Source organism: Mesoplodon densirostris, chromosome 1 (assembly GCF_025265405.1).
Source record: "Mesoplodon densirostris isolate mMesDen1 chromosome 1, mMesDen1 primary haplotype, whole genome shotgun sequence".
Classification (NCBI taxonomy): Eukaryota; Metazoa; Chordata; class Mammalia; order Artiodactyla; family Ziphiidae; genus Mesoplodon; species Mesoplodon densirostris.
In genome coordinates, this window is record NC_082661.1 from 156,722,274 (window position 1) to 156,738,121 (window position 15,848).

General features: G+C 47.7%; 1 protein-coding gene across 7 annotated transcripts in view; it reads right to left on the reverse strand.

Moving 5' to 3' along the window:
• Positions 1-369: 369 nt before the first annotated feature.
• TBC1D1 (TBC1 domain family member 1) overlaps positions 370-15,848 on the reverse strand; it is a 231,997-nt gene continuing 216,518 nt past the window's right edge. For 6 of the 7 annotated variants that reach the window (XM_060111224.1, XM_060111254.1, XM_060111233.1 and 3 more), the window contains 3 exons: positions 11,807-11,976; positions 4,776-4,949; positions 370-878 (listed from right to left, as the gene is read on the reverse strand). In XM_060111224.1, coding sequence (XP_059967207.1) covers positions 678-878; positions 4,776-4,949; positions 11,807-11,976 — 545 coding nt within the window. In that variant the 3' untranslated portion in view covers positions 370-677. The remainder of the gene's footprint in view (positions 879-4,775; positions 4,950-11,806; positions 11,977-15,848) is intronic. The other variant, XM_060111246.1, reaches the window with a different exon arrangement.

Below are 15,848 nucleotides of genomic sequence, written 5' to 3' on the forward strand. Positions count from 1 at the left end.
GTTTATCTACAATGACTGTGATCAACACTTAAGGACTAAGCAAAAAGTACATGAAAACTATTCTTCTTAAAAGAAAAACTTCATTAAATACCAAGCACAGTGATCAAATCTAAGATGTCAAATTTAAATAAATCGCTTCCCATTTTTCCCAGTGGTAATCCGGGGCTTCCACAACAAGAATGGTCAAGGGCCAACCGCACCCCTGCCAGTGACGCTGAAGGTGTAAGTCACACAAACCCTCCTTGGAAGAATGAAGGGCCACACGTCGGCCAGAGGAATCATCACCTCCAGCCTCGCCGGCTTTTGAAATCCCACGGTATTATGAATGCCCTTTACAGACACAGTGATACTGAAGAAGGAAACAATAAAGAAACACAAAGGTGCTTTATTTCAAGTCCGTGCCATCTAAATCTACTGAGTACAGTAACCGGGACCGGAAAGGGGACGTATTAGAACCTAAACAATGACAGCAACACCGGGACATTCGCCCCCTGCACTGCGAATCTTAGTTCAGAAGAATCCGTGCGCTGGCAAGCCAGTCTCCTCCCTGAGAAGCACGCTTCACGCTCCGATCTCCTTCAGGCATCTTCATCTCTCTCAGCTAAGGCCTGGACAGTGTCAAGGCGGTGGCGACCCCGTTCTGGAGCTGTGCTCTGGCGGGGGCTGGGCTCCGGTTGTCAGTGGTCTGCAGGCTCCGGTGGTGCGGGGTCAGGCTCCGGGCCACCCGGCTCTGCCGTCTGCCCCTGGAGCCGCTCCACTGTCTGCAGCAGGGCTGACCTCTCCAGCTCCAAGGCCAGGGTCGCTTGCTTCAGCTTGCTTTCACTGGTCAGGAGCTTCTCAATGGTGGCTTGCAGGCTCTGGATCCTCCCATTAGCCACCTAGAGAATAAAAGAAATGAGAATGGAACTGCCCGGGGAGAACATGGGAGATCCATTCTGCACTCCACTGTCCAGCCTCGAAGGCACTCTAGAGCCCTGTTCTGGCAGAGACACACCTCTCCACATTTACTCTCAGTTCTGGCCACAGGGGAAGACTCCATTTCCCAGACTCCCTCGCAGGCGGGCTGGGCCGCCCCGAGATCCTCCAGCACCCTCTTCCCCTGTCGTGGCTACTCTGGAAGCCAGCCGCCTGTGGAGATGGTGGCTTCCCAATGCAGAGGGAGCCCGATTCCCAAGTCACCCGCTACAGGAGGACAGCTGTGAAACGGCCCGTGAATGCTTCGTGGAGACAAGGTGGAGGGTCTGCGGTGCTGAGCCCTGGGGTCTGGAGTGTTGTTACTGCAGCACAGTCCGGCCCACTTTGACAAATACATGTATTTACAGGTACAAACTGATTTCAGACAGACCATCAAAATGGTTTCTATGTGAAGGCCCACGTAGTAACAGCTCTCTACTCTGAACCCTTAATACTCCCTACAGTAACAAGGATGGGCATTTCCCCGGGAACGTGTGTGGAGCGCTCAGGGTGGCCGAGCTCTGCTAAGAGGGTCACATGCGTGGCCTCACTGGCCACAGATGCCAGCAGTGTCCCCACTCCCACCCGTCTGCATCCTCAGCACACAGTCAGTGTCAGGCCGACCTTCTAGGTGCTTCTCTCTTACAACGGACCCTTCTCTTCTCTCTAGTCCCCTCGGGCTGGCTTCCCGGGCAACCAGTGAGTTGGCCCCAGTGAAGCGGAGGAGTTTCCTGAGCAAAGCAGCCTCCTATGTTGCTGTCCCCAGGCCTCCTGGCCGATTCCAGCTCTCCGCTGCATTCTCGAGTGCTTGGGCCCGGGGTCAGTAAGGCACGGCACTGGCTCGCTCATCTGACCGGCCGTCTACATGTTCCCGTAGATTTTAGGGGGGAACAACAGTACATATTTCTTCCCTCATTTTCAAAACATGGGAAACAGCTTCTTGAACAAGACAACACTTGTGCTAGACAGACAATTCGACGACTCAAAGCCTAGGTCTGGCTGTGATACTGGAACACTCAAAACAGAAAGAAGGACCGAGATCCTAAGTTTGCCGGCTTACCGGGCAGGGGGCGGTCACGCTGAGTGGCTATGTCCAAGCAGTCCTCTCCGACCCTCACACTCCTCCCCACGGTCAAGGCCTGGGACGGGTCCCACCTTGTCCCCTCCAGGGACCACTCCTTCTGAGGGCCACAGCACTCCCAGGGGCGCCTCTCAGCTTAGCAGTGAGCTGACGTGCACGGTCATTTACTAGCCAGCATGGACGTCAGGTCTCCTCCTCGGTGAGAGCGAAGCCGTCTCACGGAAGAAAACACACCTCACCCTGCACGTGGGTCTGGCCTCCCAAAGCACCCGGCTCACGGGCACTCAATGACTAGTAGCGGGTTATTCCAAAAAATGCACGTCCCTGGGCTTCCCTGGTGGCGCAGTGGTTGAGAGTCCGCCTGCCGATGCAGGGGACACGGGTTCGTGCCCCGGTCCGGGAGGATCCCACATGCCGCGGAGCGGCTGGGCCCGTGAGCCATGGCCGCTGAGCCTGCGCGTCCGGAGCCTGTGCTCCACAACGGGAGAGGCCACAGCAGTGAGAGGCCCGTGTACCGCAGGGAAAAAAAAAAAAAATAGCACGTCCCTTAGCATTTGGCAACATCTGACATGTCTAAGCAATCGTCGTAAGCACGCTGCTGGACAGAAGAGCTAAGACAGTTTAGTCTCCAGCAGCTAGATGACATTCTTAAGTGTTTAACAAGAAAATAGATGGGGATTTGGTATGTCCAACAACTGTATGAATGGAACAAAGCCAGAAAACAGGCCAATTTTGATACTTGGGCAAAAAAGCAAAGATTTATGTTGGAAAATTAAGTACTGCATTGAACAGCTATCCCTGGACTCTGAAAACTGTTTTTAAAAAAAAGAAAAAAGGGAAAAGACGTGTGAGTCTCACAGAACTTATGTGGTCTGGCTGAAAGTAATTCCACATGACTCAGAGGGTAATGGGAAAACTATATGCAGGTACCCACAAACTGACACACCACAATCCCTAGCCCAACTCTTTGAGAGCAGCAGTGTCTTACAAATTTTGGTGGCCTCTGGCACCCAGCACAGCTGAGACCGGCATAAGCTCTAGTCTTGAATGATACCTCCAGAAGCACAGAGCCACGTGGTCAAGAGAAAGATCATTCCAAGGAGAACATCTGTTGTTACCAATTACCTCTTGATGCGTTTCTTGAGGACGCAGATGTCTGAGCAGCTTTTCACAACTCCCTCTCTTCACAAAAGGGGTACAGTATCACAGGAGCATGCAAAATTACTTCCCCTCTTCATCACAAAAAAACCCACATGGTATCAGCCTAATAAAATGAACCTTTTATTTGAGCACTATCCTAACGAGACAAATGCTTCAACTTCAAATCTGGGCTTTGTTAGAAATGTTTCCATCCTGCCGTACTTCAGGGACCTACTCTTTGTTTGGAAAGCATTTAAAATTACCACCTACACTGCAGACCCTTACATGCAAGATAAGGCTCTTCATTCCCCGGCACCTCCCCTTCAGGTTACAGCTAAGACACCCTGGAGAAATCGTACTCAGGCATAGTTTCAGTTAGGACAGCTCAATCTTAGAGGAAAAAAAAGCTAACTTTCGGAATGTGACTGGTAGTCAAGCCTGGGTAAGAAGAGACTTTTCTTTGTTCCTCTACAGCAAATATCGGCTAGGTTTCTACTGGGGTAAAAATCCCTGCTGGGGGGAATACATTTTAGACAGGGGTTGATTTATTAAGCTCCAAATGCTGGCCTTTTTCCCATCACTGCCAAGCTTGTGTCTGCAAAGCAGCAACTTTCTATGGAGAAAACTAAGAGGCTTAGATCAGGATGGAAAGCTTATTCTCAGGACAGCCCAGGAATACCACAGAATACATATTTTGGAAAAAATATAAAGTTTTCTCCACAGCAAGCTCAAGAATAATTTTTTAAAACACCCCCTTCCCCCCCTCCACACACAATTCCTTAACAATGACAGCTTTACCACCCATATTGACATTTAAAAAGCAGACTGTATGGTTAGTTTATTCTATCTGACTGTTAGAGGAGTGCTACCCCCTACCCCAACAAAAAGGCACCTTTTTGTCCCCGTCACACAGGTGAGGGAATCAGAGCAGGTGACAGTGTGGGTGACAGTGGACCTAGCAAGATCTGGGTCGCTGGACTGCGCCTCTGTGCTAGCTCCATCTCGCCCTCCTGCACGCACGGTCTGGGTTTGCCTTTCTACTGACTGTATGTCCTCATCCGCATTTATCCATGGTAAGATGGAAGCTTCCAGAGGCGAGAACTGTGTCCCTTCATGAACTGAATTTTTGCATTTGCACCAGGGACTCACAAATCCTGATCACAGGCTCTGGTTTACTCTGTTAGGGAGATTCTGTGGCACTTTCCTCGCTCGATATCACTCCGTGGACCTAGCTGGTTTCGCTCCTGAAAGCTCATGCCTTTGATTGTCTCGTCATTACTCAAAGAGCAATCGCTGGCTATTTGGCTAATAGTACGACGGCACCCTGAACCCAAGTTCAGCTCTGGGTCTGTCTCCTGAAAGGGTTAAGTGCAGAAATACCCTCTCAGAAAGTTCCAGGACAGTCTGACCTTAGCAAAGGATAATCTGTCTGCCTCCTAACAAAAAGGAACAATTCTCCTGGGTTACCTTTGATCCTAACTACAAACAACCAGAAGAGAAAGGGCCTACGGCCATGGGAAAACCCAGCCGGTGCCTCTGGTGAGTTAATGAACTACCACACACTCAAGGTTCGGGAGGCTGCCTTGTAAATATGCCCTACCTGCAGCTGTTCAAGGAGGTCAAGGTTCTGTTTGCGTAAGCTGCTGTTGGTTTTCTCTAATCTGTCCATTCTTTGGTTGTCACTGAGAGGAGAGGAATCGATAAGTTCTTCCTGAAGCACATGGTACTCAACTTCATAAGCTTGTAACTGTTTAGAGATGTCCATCACAAACACCTGTGACACACAGAAAAGTCATCAGGCACTGAAAATGAGAAAAATCTCACACACACACACACACACACACACACACACACACACGTCGACGGGTGCCCACGAAGCACCTACTCTGTGCCTGATACTATTAGTCATAAACAAGGAAAACTCTGCACTGAGAAGGGAATAATTTTACTTGGGAAGAGAGGATTTAAGAAGCATTTGGGGGACTTCCCTGGTGGTCCAGTGGTAAAGAATCCGCCTTACAACACAGGGGATGTGGGTTTGATCCCTGGTTGGGGAAATAAGATCCCACAGGCCGAGGGGCAACTAAGCCCGCCCACCTCAACTACTGAGCCGGCACGCCTCAACTAGAGAGCCTGTGTGACGCAAACTACAGAAGCCCACGCGCTCTGGAGCCCGCACGCCACAACTAGAGAGAGAAAACCCGCACGCCACAGCTAGAGAGAAGCCCACGCACCACAATGAAGAGCCCATGCACCGCAACGAAAGATCCTGTGTGCCACAACAAAGATCTCGTGTGCCACAACCAAGACCCAATGCAGCCCAAAATAAATTAAATAAATAAATAATATAATAAATTTTAAAAAAAGAAGCATTTGGAAATAAACCAAAGGTAACAGTAAGTGTAGGTCTCTGATACTCATTTTTCAAAAGCCAAAACCTTCTTTTTTAAATTGCTTATATGAGTTTATTTTTACTTCTTATTTCAGTACTTAGATCATTTTTCTCTGAAAATTCTATTAGATCAGATACACAACTATGGGTCAAAGAGAGAATAAAACAAAACAGAAGAATCACAGCCCCATTTGCCCAGTCACCAGGTCAAAGTTTAATTATAGTTCAGTTGGATTTTCAGAGTTACAAGAACAGCCAAGTAATGGAACTGTTTACTAAAAAACCCTATTCTGCACATAAGATATGCAGAAATGAGCCAAAACCCAAATGTCACCCACATAGATGAGTGAATACAAAACAATGCCTGAGTTGCCTTCCTTTCCATAATAGTAACAGTCATGAAAAAAAACCACTCGTGTGAAAAACAACCCCAAAGTGCACAAGTGAGTGAGCTGTTCCTATCTGTACTTTCTCTTGATGAGTGAAGTGAGCTGGATGGAAGCTGGGACGATGAGGGGTCAGAAGGCAGAGGCTGCTGCTGCCCCAGGCGTGAAGCCCCAGCGTGGATCTGAGAATTCAGTCCCCACATAAAAAAAGCCAGATCAGAACACACATTTAAAGAATGCACTTAGTGTTTATAAGAGCAGAAACTAACTCTTCACAGCATTTCCTTAAGAAAGAAATTCCAACAGTTAAAATCCATGAAAAACTCATTTCCCTTGATGGTACCCTATTAGCATTCAAACACGAATGAGTCCCATCTTTCCTGAAATCCAATTTTCAAAAACCATGTTTACTTTCTCACCATTCCCAGAAATCTTATTTTCTCTTCCAATCTCATTTTCTCTTCCTTGAGATTAATTCTTCAGCTTCCTGGTTTTCAATTTAATTCAATGGCTAATACTAATTAGGCACAAAAGTCACTGTAGGCCGAAAAAGTAATACACACTGTATCTGTGACGTGCGTGCGTGTTTGTGTGTGCAGTTGACTGCATTGATCTGATTCTCTGCTGTCCCTCAGAGCGACCGTGAGCTGGCAGGGATTATCATCTCTATTCTACAGTCAAGAAAACTAACTCAGAAGCTTTCAGTCAGCCCTTGAATGGGGGCTCGGCTGGCGACTCCCTGAATGACCCTGAGCAAGTTACTTGACTTATCCTGGCCTCAGTTCCTGGCCTCCACCACATGGAGGTGGTAACACCTACCTGACAGCATAGCTGTGGGGAATCAGGAGACACAGGCCTGGCAAGCTGAGTTGGTGCCCTAACTTAGCTAAGGGATCTGCTTCCACACAGCTGTCACAAAACCCCTTCCATCCAACCTTGTGCTGCAGCAAAATGACAAAGGATGTCACACCATGGAACTTCTGAACAGCTCAGAGTAAAGACCACACACATTAAAACCGAGATTGCTGTGGCATTAGTGTGTAATTATAAACACGGTGCAGGATAAATGTCACACACTTTTTTTTCTTCCACAGAGGTTGTTAAATGAGCTCCTAACCTGGAAAACCTGGGGACAAAACCTCTGGCCTTTGATCCAGATTGATGAGTGGCTATGGTTAACGGCTCTCAACTGTGCACAGAGCGGAGTGCTCGCGGAGGCCTGCGTTAATCCCCAGGAACCATCCTGGGTCACAATCATCTCTGCTTAACTGCATCATTACCCTCCTGGCTGCCAAAACACACTCACAGCCCTTGCAGTCGTGCCTGGGAATTTATTCCCGACCATGGAAGCATATGGCTGGTGGTGACAGGAGCGCCCTGGTCCTCAAATGACGCTTTCTCACGTTGTTGTATATTCTTCATAACCATAATTATACATGGCTTCATGGTATTCTACCAACTCGACGTATCAATAACCATGTTAATCCAGTCATCAAATGCTGGATATCTAGTTACTTGTAAGTTTTTGTTACAAACGACAACTTTAAACATCCTCATATGTACAGCTTTTCCCATATTTTGGATTATTTCCTAAGCATACATTCCAAGAAATGGGATTACTGAGTCAAAGGGTACAAATATTTTACTGGCTCGTGATACATATTGCCAAATTGCTTCCCAAACGGGAATAATCCACATACAATGCCATTAGCAACGTAAGAATGTGCCAGATACAGTACACCCTTGGCACTGGGTATTGGGATTAAAATGTTTCATTTTGTTATTCTAGGAAGGTAAAGCATTATGTTATTTAAATTTAAATTATGCACGAAGCTAAATATTTTCCCAGATATCTGCTTGCTAGACGAGTCTCCTCCTTTAGAGAATTCGTTTCTGTTCTTGGCGCGCCTGCGCTTGGAGACTTAGTGTTTCTCTCTGCTGTCTGTGGACACTCTGTAATGAAGCCATCAACCCTGATGGCTGCAGAACTAGTCACATACCTTCCACCCTCCCCACCCCCAGACCCTTCCCCCCAGCCTGGTGGTCTCAGTGGCATACCAAGAGCTGGATGGGGGAGCCTCTGCCTGGGTATCAAAAATAAGGGGGTGCAGTGTCTGTAGTGAATTTAAAAACAAAAATAAACCCAACTAAAAGCTGGTCTGCTTTTTATTATCACCACATGCAAGCAATTCTGAACATTGTCAGTAGTAAAGTACTCCTCCCTGCCTTACCCCACCCTCTTGGTACGGCACTGACTGGCCTTTTAAAAAACTAATTTTCAATAGTGCAAGCTGCCCAAGCAGTAAGGGCTCCTCCCAAGGCAGAAGGGGCAGTCTCACCACTGTGATTCTGAAGAGCATCTTTTGAACAAAGGAACTTTGTTAAGATTCTGGTTTCTCTCCTACAAGCTCAACTACAACAGAGACTTGTCTGGTGTGCTTACAATGAAGTCGCCCACAGCAGAGCTTTCCAAGGTGCCCCCTGTGTTGTGTGTGTGTGCATGCGTGCGTGCGTGCACATATCTCCTGGGCATCTTGCTGAAATGCAGATTCTGACTCAGCGGGTCTGGAGTGGGGGGCCCAGATTCTGCATAAGTTCCTATGTGATGGTGCTGGTCTGGGACCGCGCTCGGAGCAGGGCCCAAAGGACGCTGAAAATAGGCTATTTGCCCCGTCCTCCAAAGCCCCCCGCTTCACCTGCTCTCTTCCTTACACTGACCTGAGGCTGCACAAGCGCACGACACTTGCTGTGATGAGACGACACCCCTGAGCTCCCTCCTCTTCCTTTCTGTTTATCCCCAGGGCTTCCCCCTTCTTGTGAGGCGATTTTGATGGCTCACGTTCAACTGACAGTTAAGTCACGCTGAGGAGCTGCCCCAGAGCCTCAGAGACCCTTGTCTCCACGCCCTGGACTCTGTCAACTCTGGGCCTGCCCCTAGGTGGCGGCTCCCAGCCTGTCTGCGCTGAGCGGGAGCTCCAGGGCCCTGTCCTTGGGGACTCTCCCCAACCTGGATGCAGACTGTGTCCCAGCTGCTCGAGCTGAGGCTTCCACGGAGACGGTATTTAATGAAATGGAGCCTGGCTATCACAGAGATCCAGCCCAGCTCCATCCTTCCACACACAGGACAGCAGCATGCAAAGAACGCAATGTCACTTCCACCCTGTGGGCTCTCCAAGGCTGCAGAGAAATCGCGCTGCCCCTCACGCCTCCCCCCTCTCTGAGTAGAAGTTGAGACTAGAGCACCCTCTGCAGGGAGGGGATGGGAGGGGGCAGCGAGCAGGCAGAAAGCTTGACAGCCTGCAGAGGTCAAGTTCCAGATGGAACACGTTGGAGGGAAGGAGGGCGGAGAGCTGCCTGGCATTGAGTCTTGTTTCCCAGAGAGACCTGTGGCAGGCTGAAAACCTGGACCTCAGATGCAGATGCTGTGTCCCTACTTCCAATCCTTGCGCCTCCCCCACCCCGGGGAAAGCTGAACCGGAGCCTAGAACTTCTCTCTCGCTCCCGTGCCTTTGCACGTACTATAATGGGGGGTTAGCTGACTACAGCCCGTGGACCAAGGCTGTCCCGTCACATGCTTTGCAAATAAAGCTTTACTGCAACACAGCCGCTTCATTCCGACAGATACTGGCTCTGGTGGCCTTCATGCTGCAGAGGCTGAGCTGACCTCACGTGGCTTTATGGTCCACAAAGCCTGAAACACTTCCTGTCTGGCCCTCTGCAGAAAAGGCCCAGCTGAACTCAACTCCCTCAGCTCCCCGGTCCCCACTCCCCACTCACTGCTCACTCCCTCCCTGCACAGCCCCACTGGAGCTCCCACCACTCTTGCAATGACTGGTTACGTGCTCCTTTTCTACACAGGACGGGCTCTGGTGGCCCAGAGCACGTTACGCTCTTGGCTCTGCCACCTCGTACAGGGTGCTGGGCGTCTACTCCCTCCAGGCCTCAGAGTTGTTAAGGAGCCAATGGAATAAAGCATGCCAAGTTCAAAACGGATGCCTGAAACAACTCAGGCACACACACAACTGTCCTCTCTGCACACTGGGTCCATTTCTATTCTCCCAACGTTAAAGAGCACCTTCACACCCTCAGTAAGTATCCTTTACAGACGAGGGGAGGAACATGAGTTTTTTTTTTTTTCTGGGGCTCAATATCCAGAAGGTAACCACATCGGTGAGGCTGCCTGCCTTTTAGCCAGGCCCCAGGCAGCAGGTCAAGGCGCTCACTGGCACAGACTTGGGTTTAGGGAACCAAGGCTCTTGCATTTTCCCCAGCAGCCAAAAACCAGAGGTATGTGCAATGAAAGCTCTAAAAGGGAGGAAATGCATGGAAATGTCAGAAAGTAAAGAATCAAAGGGTGGAGAATTCAGTCTTAATACACAGGTACAGTACAGAAAATCTCTGATTAAATGACACCCGCAAGCACTTGGTGGAACTGAGTAGCTGCGAAAGCATTTGAAGTGAGAGGGCCTGAGTCTGAAACCCTACTTTTCCACTTCTCGGCAGCATGACTGTGGGCCAGCTAATCAACCACTTTGAACCCTAGGTTGCTCGTGGGTTAAAACCACTTCTCCTCTCAGGAATTCAGTCATGACTGAATGAGATCATGTGTGTATATGCAGAGTCACACAGAACCTGGCAAAAAGCAGGGCGTCAACAAGCCAGAGCTATTCACACTGAGAGGAAGGCTCCAGGGAAGTAAAAGCCTCTCAATTAACTGAAGAAGAAAGTGCAGAGACGAAAAGAGCTGCTCCTTCATGTAGGCCAATGAAATGTGCAGAGACCCAAAGTGGCACCTGGACGAAACTGTCTCCCTCTTCCAACCCAGACTTGCCTCCTTTTCTGGGCTCAGCACCTAAGGAGGGGCAGCAAATGAAACCACAAACTGCTGCAACTGGGTGCAACCCACCACTCTCGGACTATCAGAAACCCTCAGAAGAAGGATTTTTTAAAACACGGCTTTATTTCACTATTTGCTTTTACCTAATTGCTCTATGTTTTCATTACATTTGCAGGTGAGGTAAGTTCTAGGCTAATGAGAGGCTCCGACTGCTGAGTCTGTGGGATCTCTGCGTTGGGCACCTTCTGTAGCACTCGCCATCCAGCCTCAGGACACTTCCAAGTGTGACCTCACCCACTGCCGGGCAGCTGAGTCCTGCATGGTCAGCAATCATTACTGGAAAATTCTTCCTGATACAGAGTCAAAATCTGCTCCCACTTCTAAGCCAGGCCATTAACAACTGGTTGAGCTGCAATTCCAGAATCACCTTACCCTCAACCCCTAACATTTCAGAGAGTGATACATGCATACATGCAATGCCGTTCTACTGCATACAGAAATCAGAGGGACTAGAACCACAGATGAATGTGGAATTGAACTCTATAAAACACACACACACACACACACACACGCACACACACTCTCCAGAACAAAGTTATAGAATATACACTCTTTATCACAACTTCATATCAACAAGTTAAAATTTTAGAAAATTCCAATTAATGCCATTTCAGCACAAAAATCAAAGCACTCATTTTACAAAAGCCTACGTTGAATAAAAATGTATGTATTTCAGAAGAACAAACGCCGAGGGGTGACAAACGCCTTTTAATTGTAAGAAACTACCGATAGTTGTGCTGGTTATCACACCTACACACTCTCAGCACACACACACACAGACACACGTCTGATCATGGAACAGGGATTCGAGATGTGCCTCCCACGAGCTGAGCATTGCTGCTCAGGACACAAAGTGGTAGGAAACAGCTCCTCCTCCTCAAAAAAAGAAAAAGGAAATTCGGCTTCTGCATATCCAGAATTGCTGGAACATTTGGAAGGTCCAGACTGAACCATACCTGACTGATGGTCTTTTCCATCTGCACCAAGCCCAGGTTGGGTAGCGTGCTTTTTATAAAGTCAACTATAGTTTCTAGGTTTTCATGTTGCAGAATCAAGGGCTTATGGCTTCCCAACAGACTTAAAGCCACTTTAAATATGACCTCTGATCCCTGAAGAAAGATCATATCTGGGAAAACACAGAAAAGCAGAAAGTTAAGCCGGGCCAGATTCTGATGAAATGGCACTCCATTCCCCTTCACACACATCGAAGAGCAGGACTGTGGGAAATGCAACCCCAAATTATAAGATCCTAGTATTTCAGATAGGGTTGTCAAGACAATATAGCAAATAATAAATAAATAAATATGTAAATATACATATATTATATATGCTAAACTACTGCTAAAATTCTGTAACAGGTTCAGATAAATCTGTTTTTCACTCCAAGAATATATTAAATTCAAACATACCTCAAAAGTTGAAACTGTGAAAAAAAAACTTCATTAGTCTCTTTTTTTCAGGAATTCTCTGTATTTCAAAGGAGTTATTACTAAAACATATATTTTTATGAGTAAAACAAAGATGTGTATAAATACTCTATCCTAATTTCTGCTGCTGTAAGTGAAGAAAATGCCTCTGTTTCCTCTGCTTTGAAATAAGGGGTTGAATTAAAAGATCTCTAAAAACTGTAAAAAGCCTGTACCATTGCAAAAGTACATTATTAAACACTTAACAAGTATACTGAATTTTAGCATAATAATGGAATAAAACATTTTTTCCCTCTGAAGAATTCAAAGAACTTTATCAGGGTTATTTTCTAGTTCTTGCCATTTTTTCCCTTAGAATGGTTGGCGAATGTTAACAATCCCCACACCTACTGTGCACAGGGAGAGGGAGGGCAAGTGGGCCCCCAGCCCAGCCCAGCCCAGCCCAGCCCAGCCCAGACTCCACCTTCCCCAGAGTTGAAGCCATTCAGAAAGAGACTCCAATGTCCTGGGGCTCGAGCACAGCCCTAGTAACTAAATGTTGGGTGACTAAATTTGGGAAAGTTACCTAACAACTGGAATAATAATGTAAGATGAAATGTAATTTTAAAAGATGGGAGCATAAATCTAATTAGAGGCAACTGTCGATATTCTTTTTTTTTTTTCTGGGGGGGCTGCAGGAGAATGGAAGGGACAAAGAAGCTGTACTTTCCATCAAGTCAAGGAAGACAGAAGCAGGTGAGAGGGAGAATTCCCAGCCTGTGCCTCTCTGGGTGGTTTAGGGTGATGAGAAGTGAAAGCCATTAAGAAACAAGCCAGTGAGCGCAGGCTGGAGGTGTCCCAGGGTGGTTTGTGAATGGCATAAGGGAGACACCCAAGCACCGGCTGGCTGGGTCAGCCCAGGAGATGCTGCGAGACCATCAGGTGAGCAGACCTGGCGCCCGGCTGGGTGCAGCCCTGCGGGCAGCCGCTCGCAGTGAGCCCAGGGCCACACTGCTCCTGGTTCAGGGCAGCTCCAGGCAACTGAAAAGGACAGATGCTGCCTCCTCAAGTCTGGCTGTAGGGGTTGGGAAGATAAACTGGAGAACAGATCACATCTTTGAAATCTGAACTTCTTAGGGGGAGGAGTACATGTATCGAGGCAGTGCTATGGAAGAATAGTCCTGTGAAATGTCTGATTTAAAAAATATGCAGTCTACCCATGTAATTCACCACTACAGAAAACATAAAGGTCTAAAATTGCGCTAGAGGGGCTTCCCTGGTGGCGCAGTGGTTAAGAATCCACCTGCCAATGCAGGCGACACGGGTTCAAGCCCTGGTCCGGGAAGATCCCACATGCCACAGAGGAACTAAGCCCGTGCGCCACAGCTACTGAGCCTGCGCTCCAGAGCCCACGAGCCACAACTACTGAAGCCCGCACGCCTAGAGCTCGTGCTCCGCAACAAGAGAAGCCACTGCAGTGAGAAGCCCGCACACCGCAACTAGAGAAAAAGCCCTCGCGCAGCAATGAAGACCCAACGCAGGCAAAAAAAAAAAAATTAAAAAATAGAATAAAAAAAGATTGTGCTATAACTAAGACATATTTTTAAACAGAAATGACATTTCCAAAAACAAAGTAAATTTGAAGTTTCTTTGGTTTAGACAGTAAGACTTCCTTTCAATATATGAACATTTATAGCTGAATAAAAACTGATGGCATCTATCAGACTCAATATCAAGGCATTCTTTGCAGGGATCCTGGGGAGTGGACTGCACTACCAGACCAATGACGTGCTATATAGCTCAGAATCTTCAGTCTCTGGGGCAAGTACCTTAAATTTAGATATAGTCCCACATCTAAGCCAGTTAAAATAAATAACAACTGGGGAACTTTTATGAGGATAATCAAATACACAATCCACATCAGCAGTCTTAAGATTAACAATGGTCTTCCAAGTTTTATTCCTTTAGGATCTTGGTTTTTATAACAAATCTACTTACTAGTAGAGTGCTTCCTGTGATTCTGAACTTTTCCAAACTATAGGAAGAAAACAAAGGGAAATCTGGAGAGGTGGTTTTTTTCTTTAACTCTTTTTTGGTTATCTTAAAACCAAAACAAAACAGAATACAAAAGGGAAGAAAATGCCCCAAGGAAAGGTGGCTGCCGAACCCAGCCTTAAAGAACCAACAGGAACTCCCCAGTCAAGAAGTCAGGGAGTAATACTCTGCGCAGAAGGAAAAAGAAGGTGGAAATGCAGAGGTGTGAAAGCACAGCATGTGCAGGAGCCCGAAAGAGTAGGTAAGGCAGGAGCCCTCGTCATGGGGCCAGACCATTCTACCTTTACTAGCGAGCACACACGTCAGAAGGCCTTCTCTTCCTCTTTCCTGAGTACGTCAGCATATTCCTTGGTTGGGAGATGATGCCAATGAGACCCCGGTTATGGGTCTGAGCCTTGCAAGGAAGGGCTAGTTAACTTTAGACGGAGAAAAGCCACCTTTTAAGAGCCACTGACAAGACCATGCTGATTCCCACCAGCAGATGCCCCTGTGCACGCTGCCAGCCGCAAGATGCCTGACTCGCCAGCACTCCTGGAGGCCCGCCCCAGGTGCCCATCCTTCTGAAGACAAGCCGGCCAATGGGCTGCACGAGTGAGGCTGGGAGAGCTCAGCCCCAGAAGCTTCTGTTAGACTAAGGAGGCTTCAAATAAGGATTTCCTTTTGGGACACGACTGACGAGTGTGTCTGAAGGGTTGAAGGAAGGACCCCTCAAAGCTTTGCTGAGAAGAAGGGGCTCCTACATTTATCTGACTACACTTAGGGGCAGCATCTGTATCCCTCAGAGACAATTAGCACACCTTTTTCTCCCTCTGCAAGTTTTAAAAATTAAGTAATTTTTAAATAATAGTAAAGAAAAAGGTTACCTGTAAACCCACCGCCCCAACCCAATTACTGTCACTTTTGCCTATTTTCCAATCCCTATACATTTACATACTAGAATTTTTTTTTTTTTTAAACAATAGTCTCCTCAGAAAAGTGAGTTGATTTCCCACATTTGAAAATCACTGCACAAGGAAGTGAGCTGCTAAGTCTTTCAGCAGCACGGCAGGAGCCCAGCTCACAACCCCGTGGCCGATTGTCCTTCTCTCCTTTTTTAAGCCCGCCTAGAAATAGGCAAAGGGGTTCATCAGGCGGGCAGTAGAGGGAACCTTAAATTCAGCTGACTCCACCACCTTGCAAATTGTTTGCTGAGAACACCACAAATAATTACTTTGCTTTGAAGACACTTTGGCAACCCTGCTATGGTGGTAACGTGTATGGGAACTCTACCTGAAACTCCCCACGACATTAGAAGTGCCCCATCTTCCTATGGGGGGAAATGATCAAGGCAAAGCACAGGGCCAGGAGGTGAACTTATCCTACATCCCTTTTCCAGACACCTTTGTCTCTGTCGCAGGCCAGCCCTCTCCTGAACTTTCTCTGGGAGGCTGCGGTCCTCCAGCTGTGATATCCCCACATTTCACCAGGAACAGGCAGGAGAGAGATGAAGGATGCTGACAGCCTTGAGGTAAGATGACGGCGCAGACTGGGCAAAGAC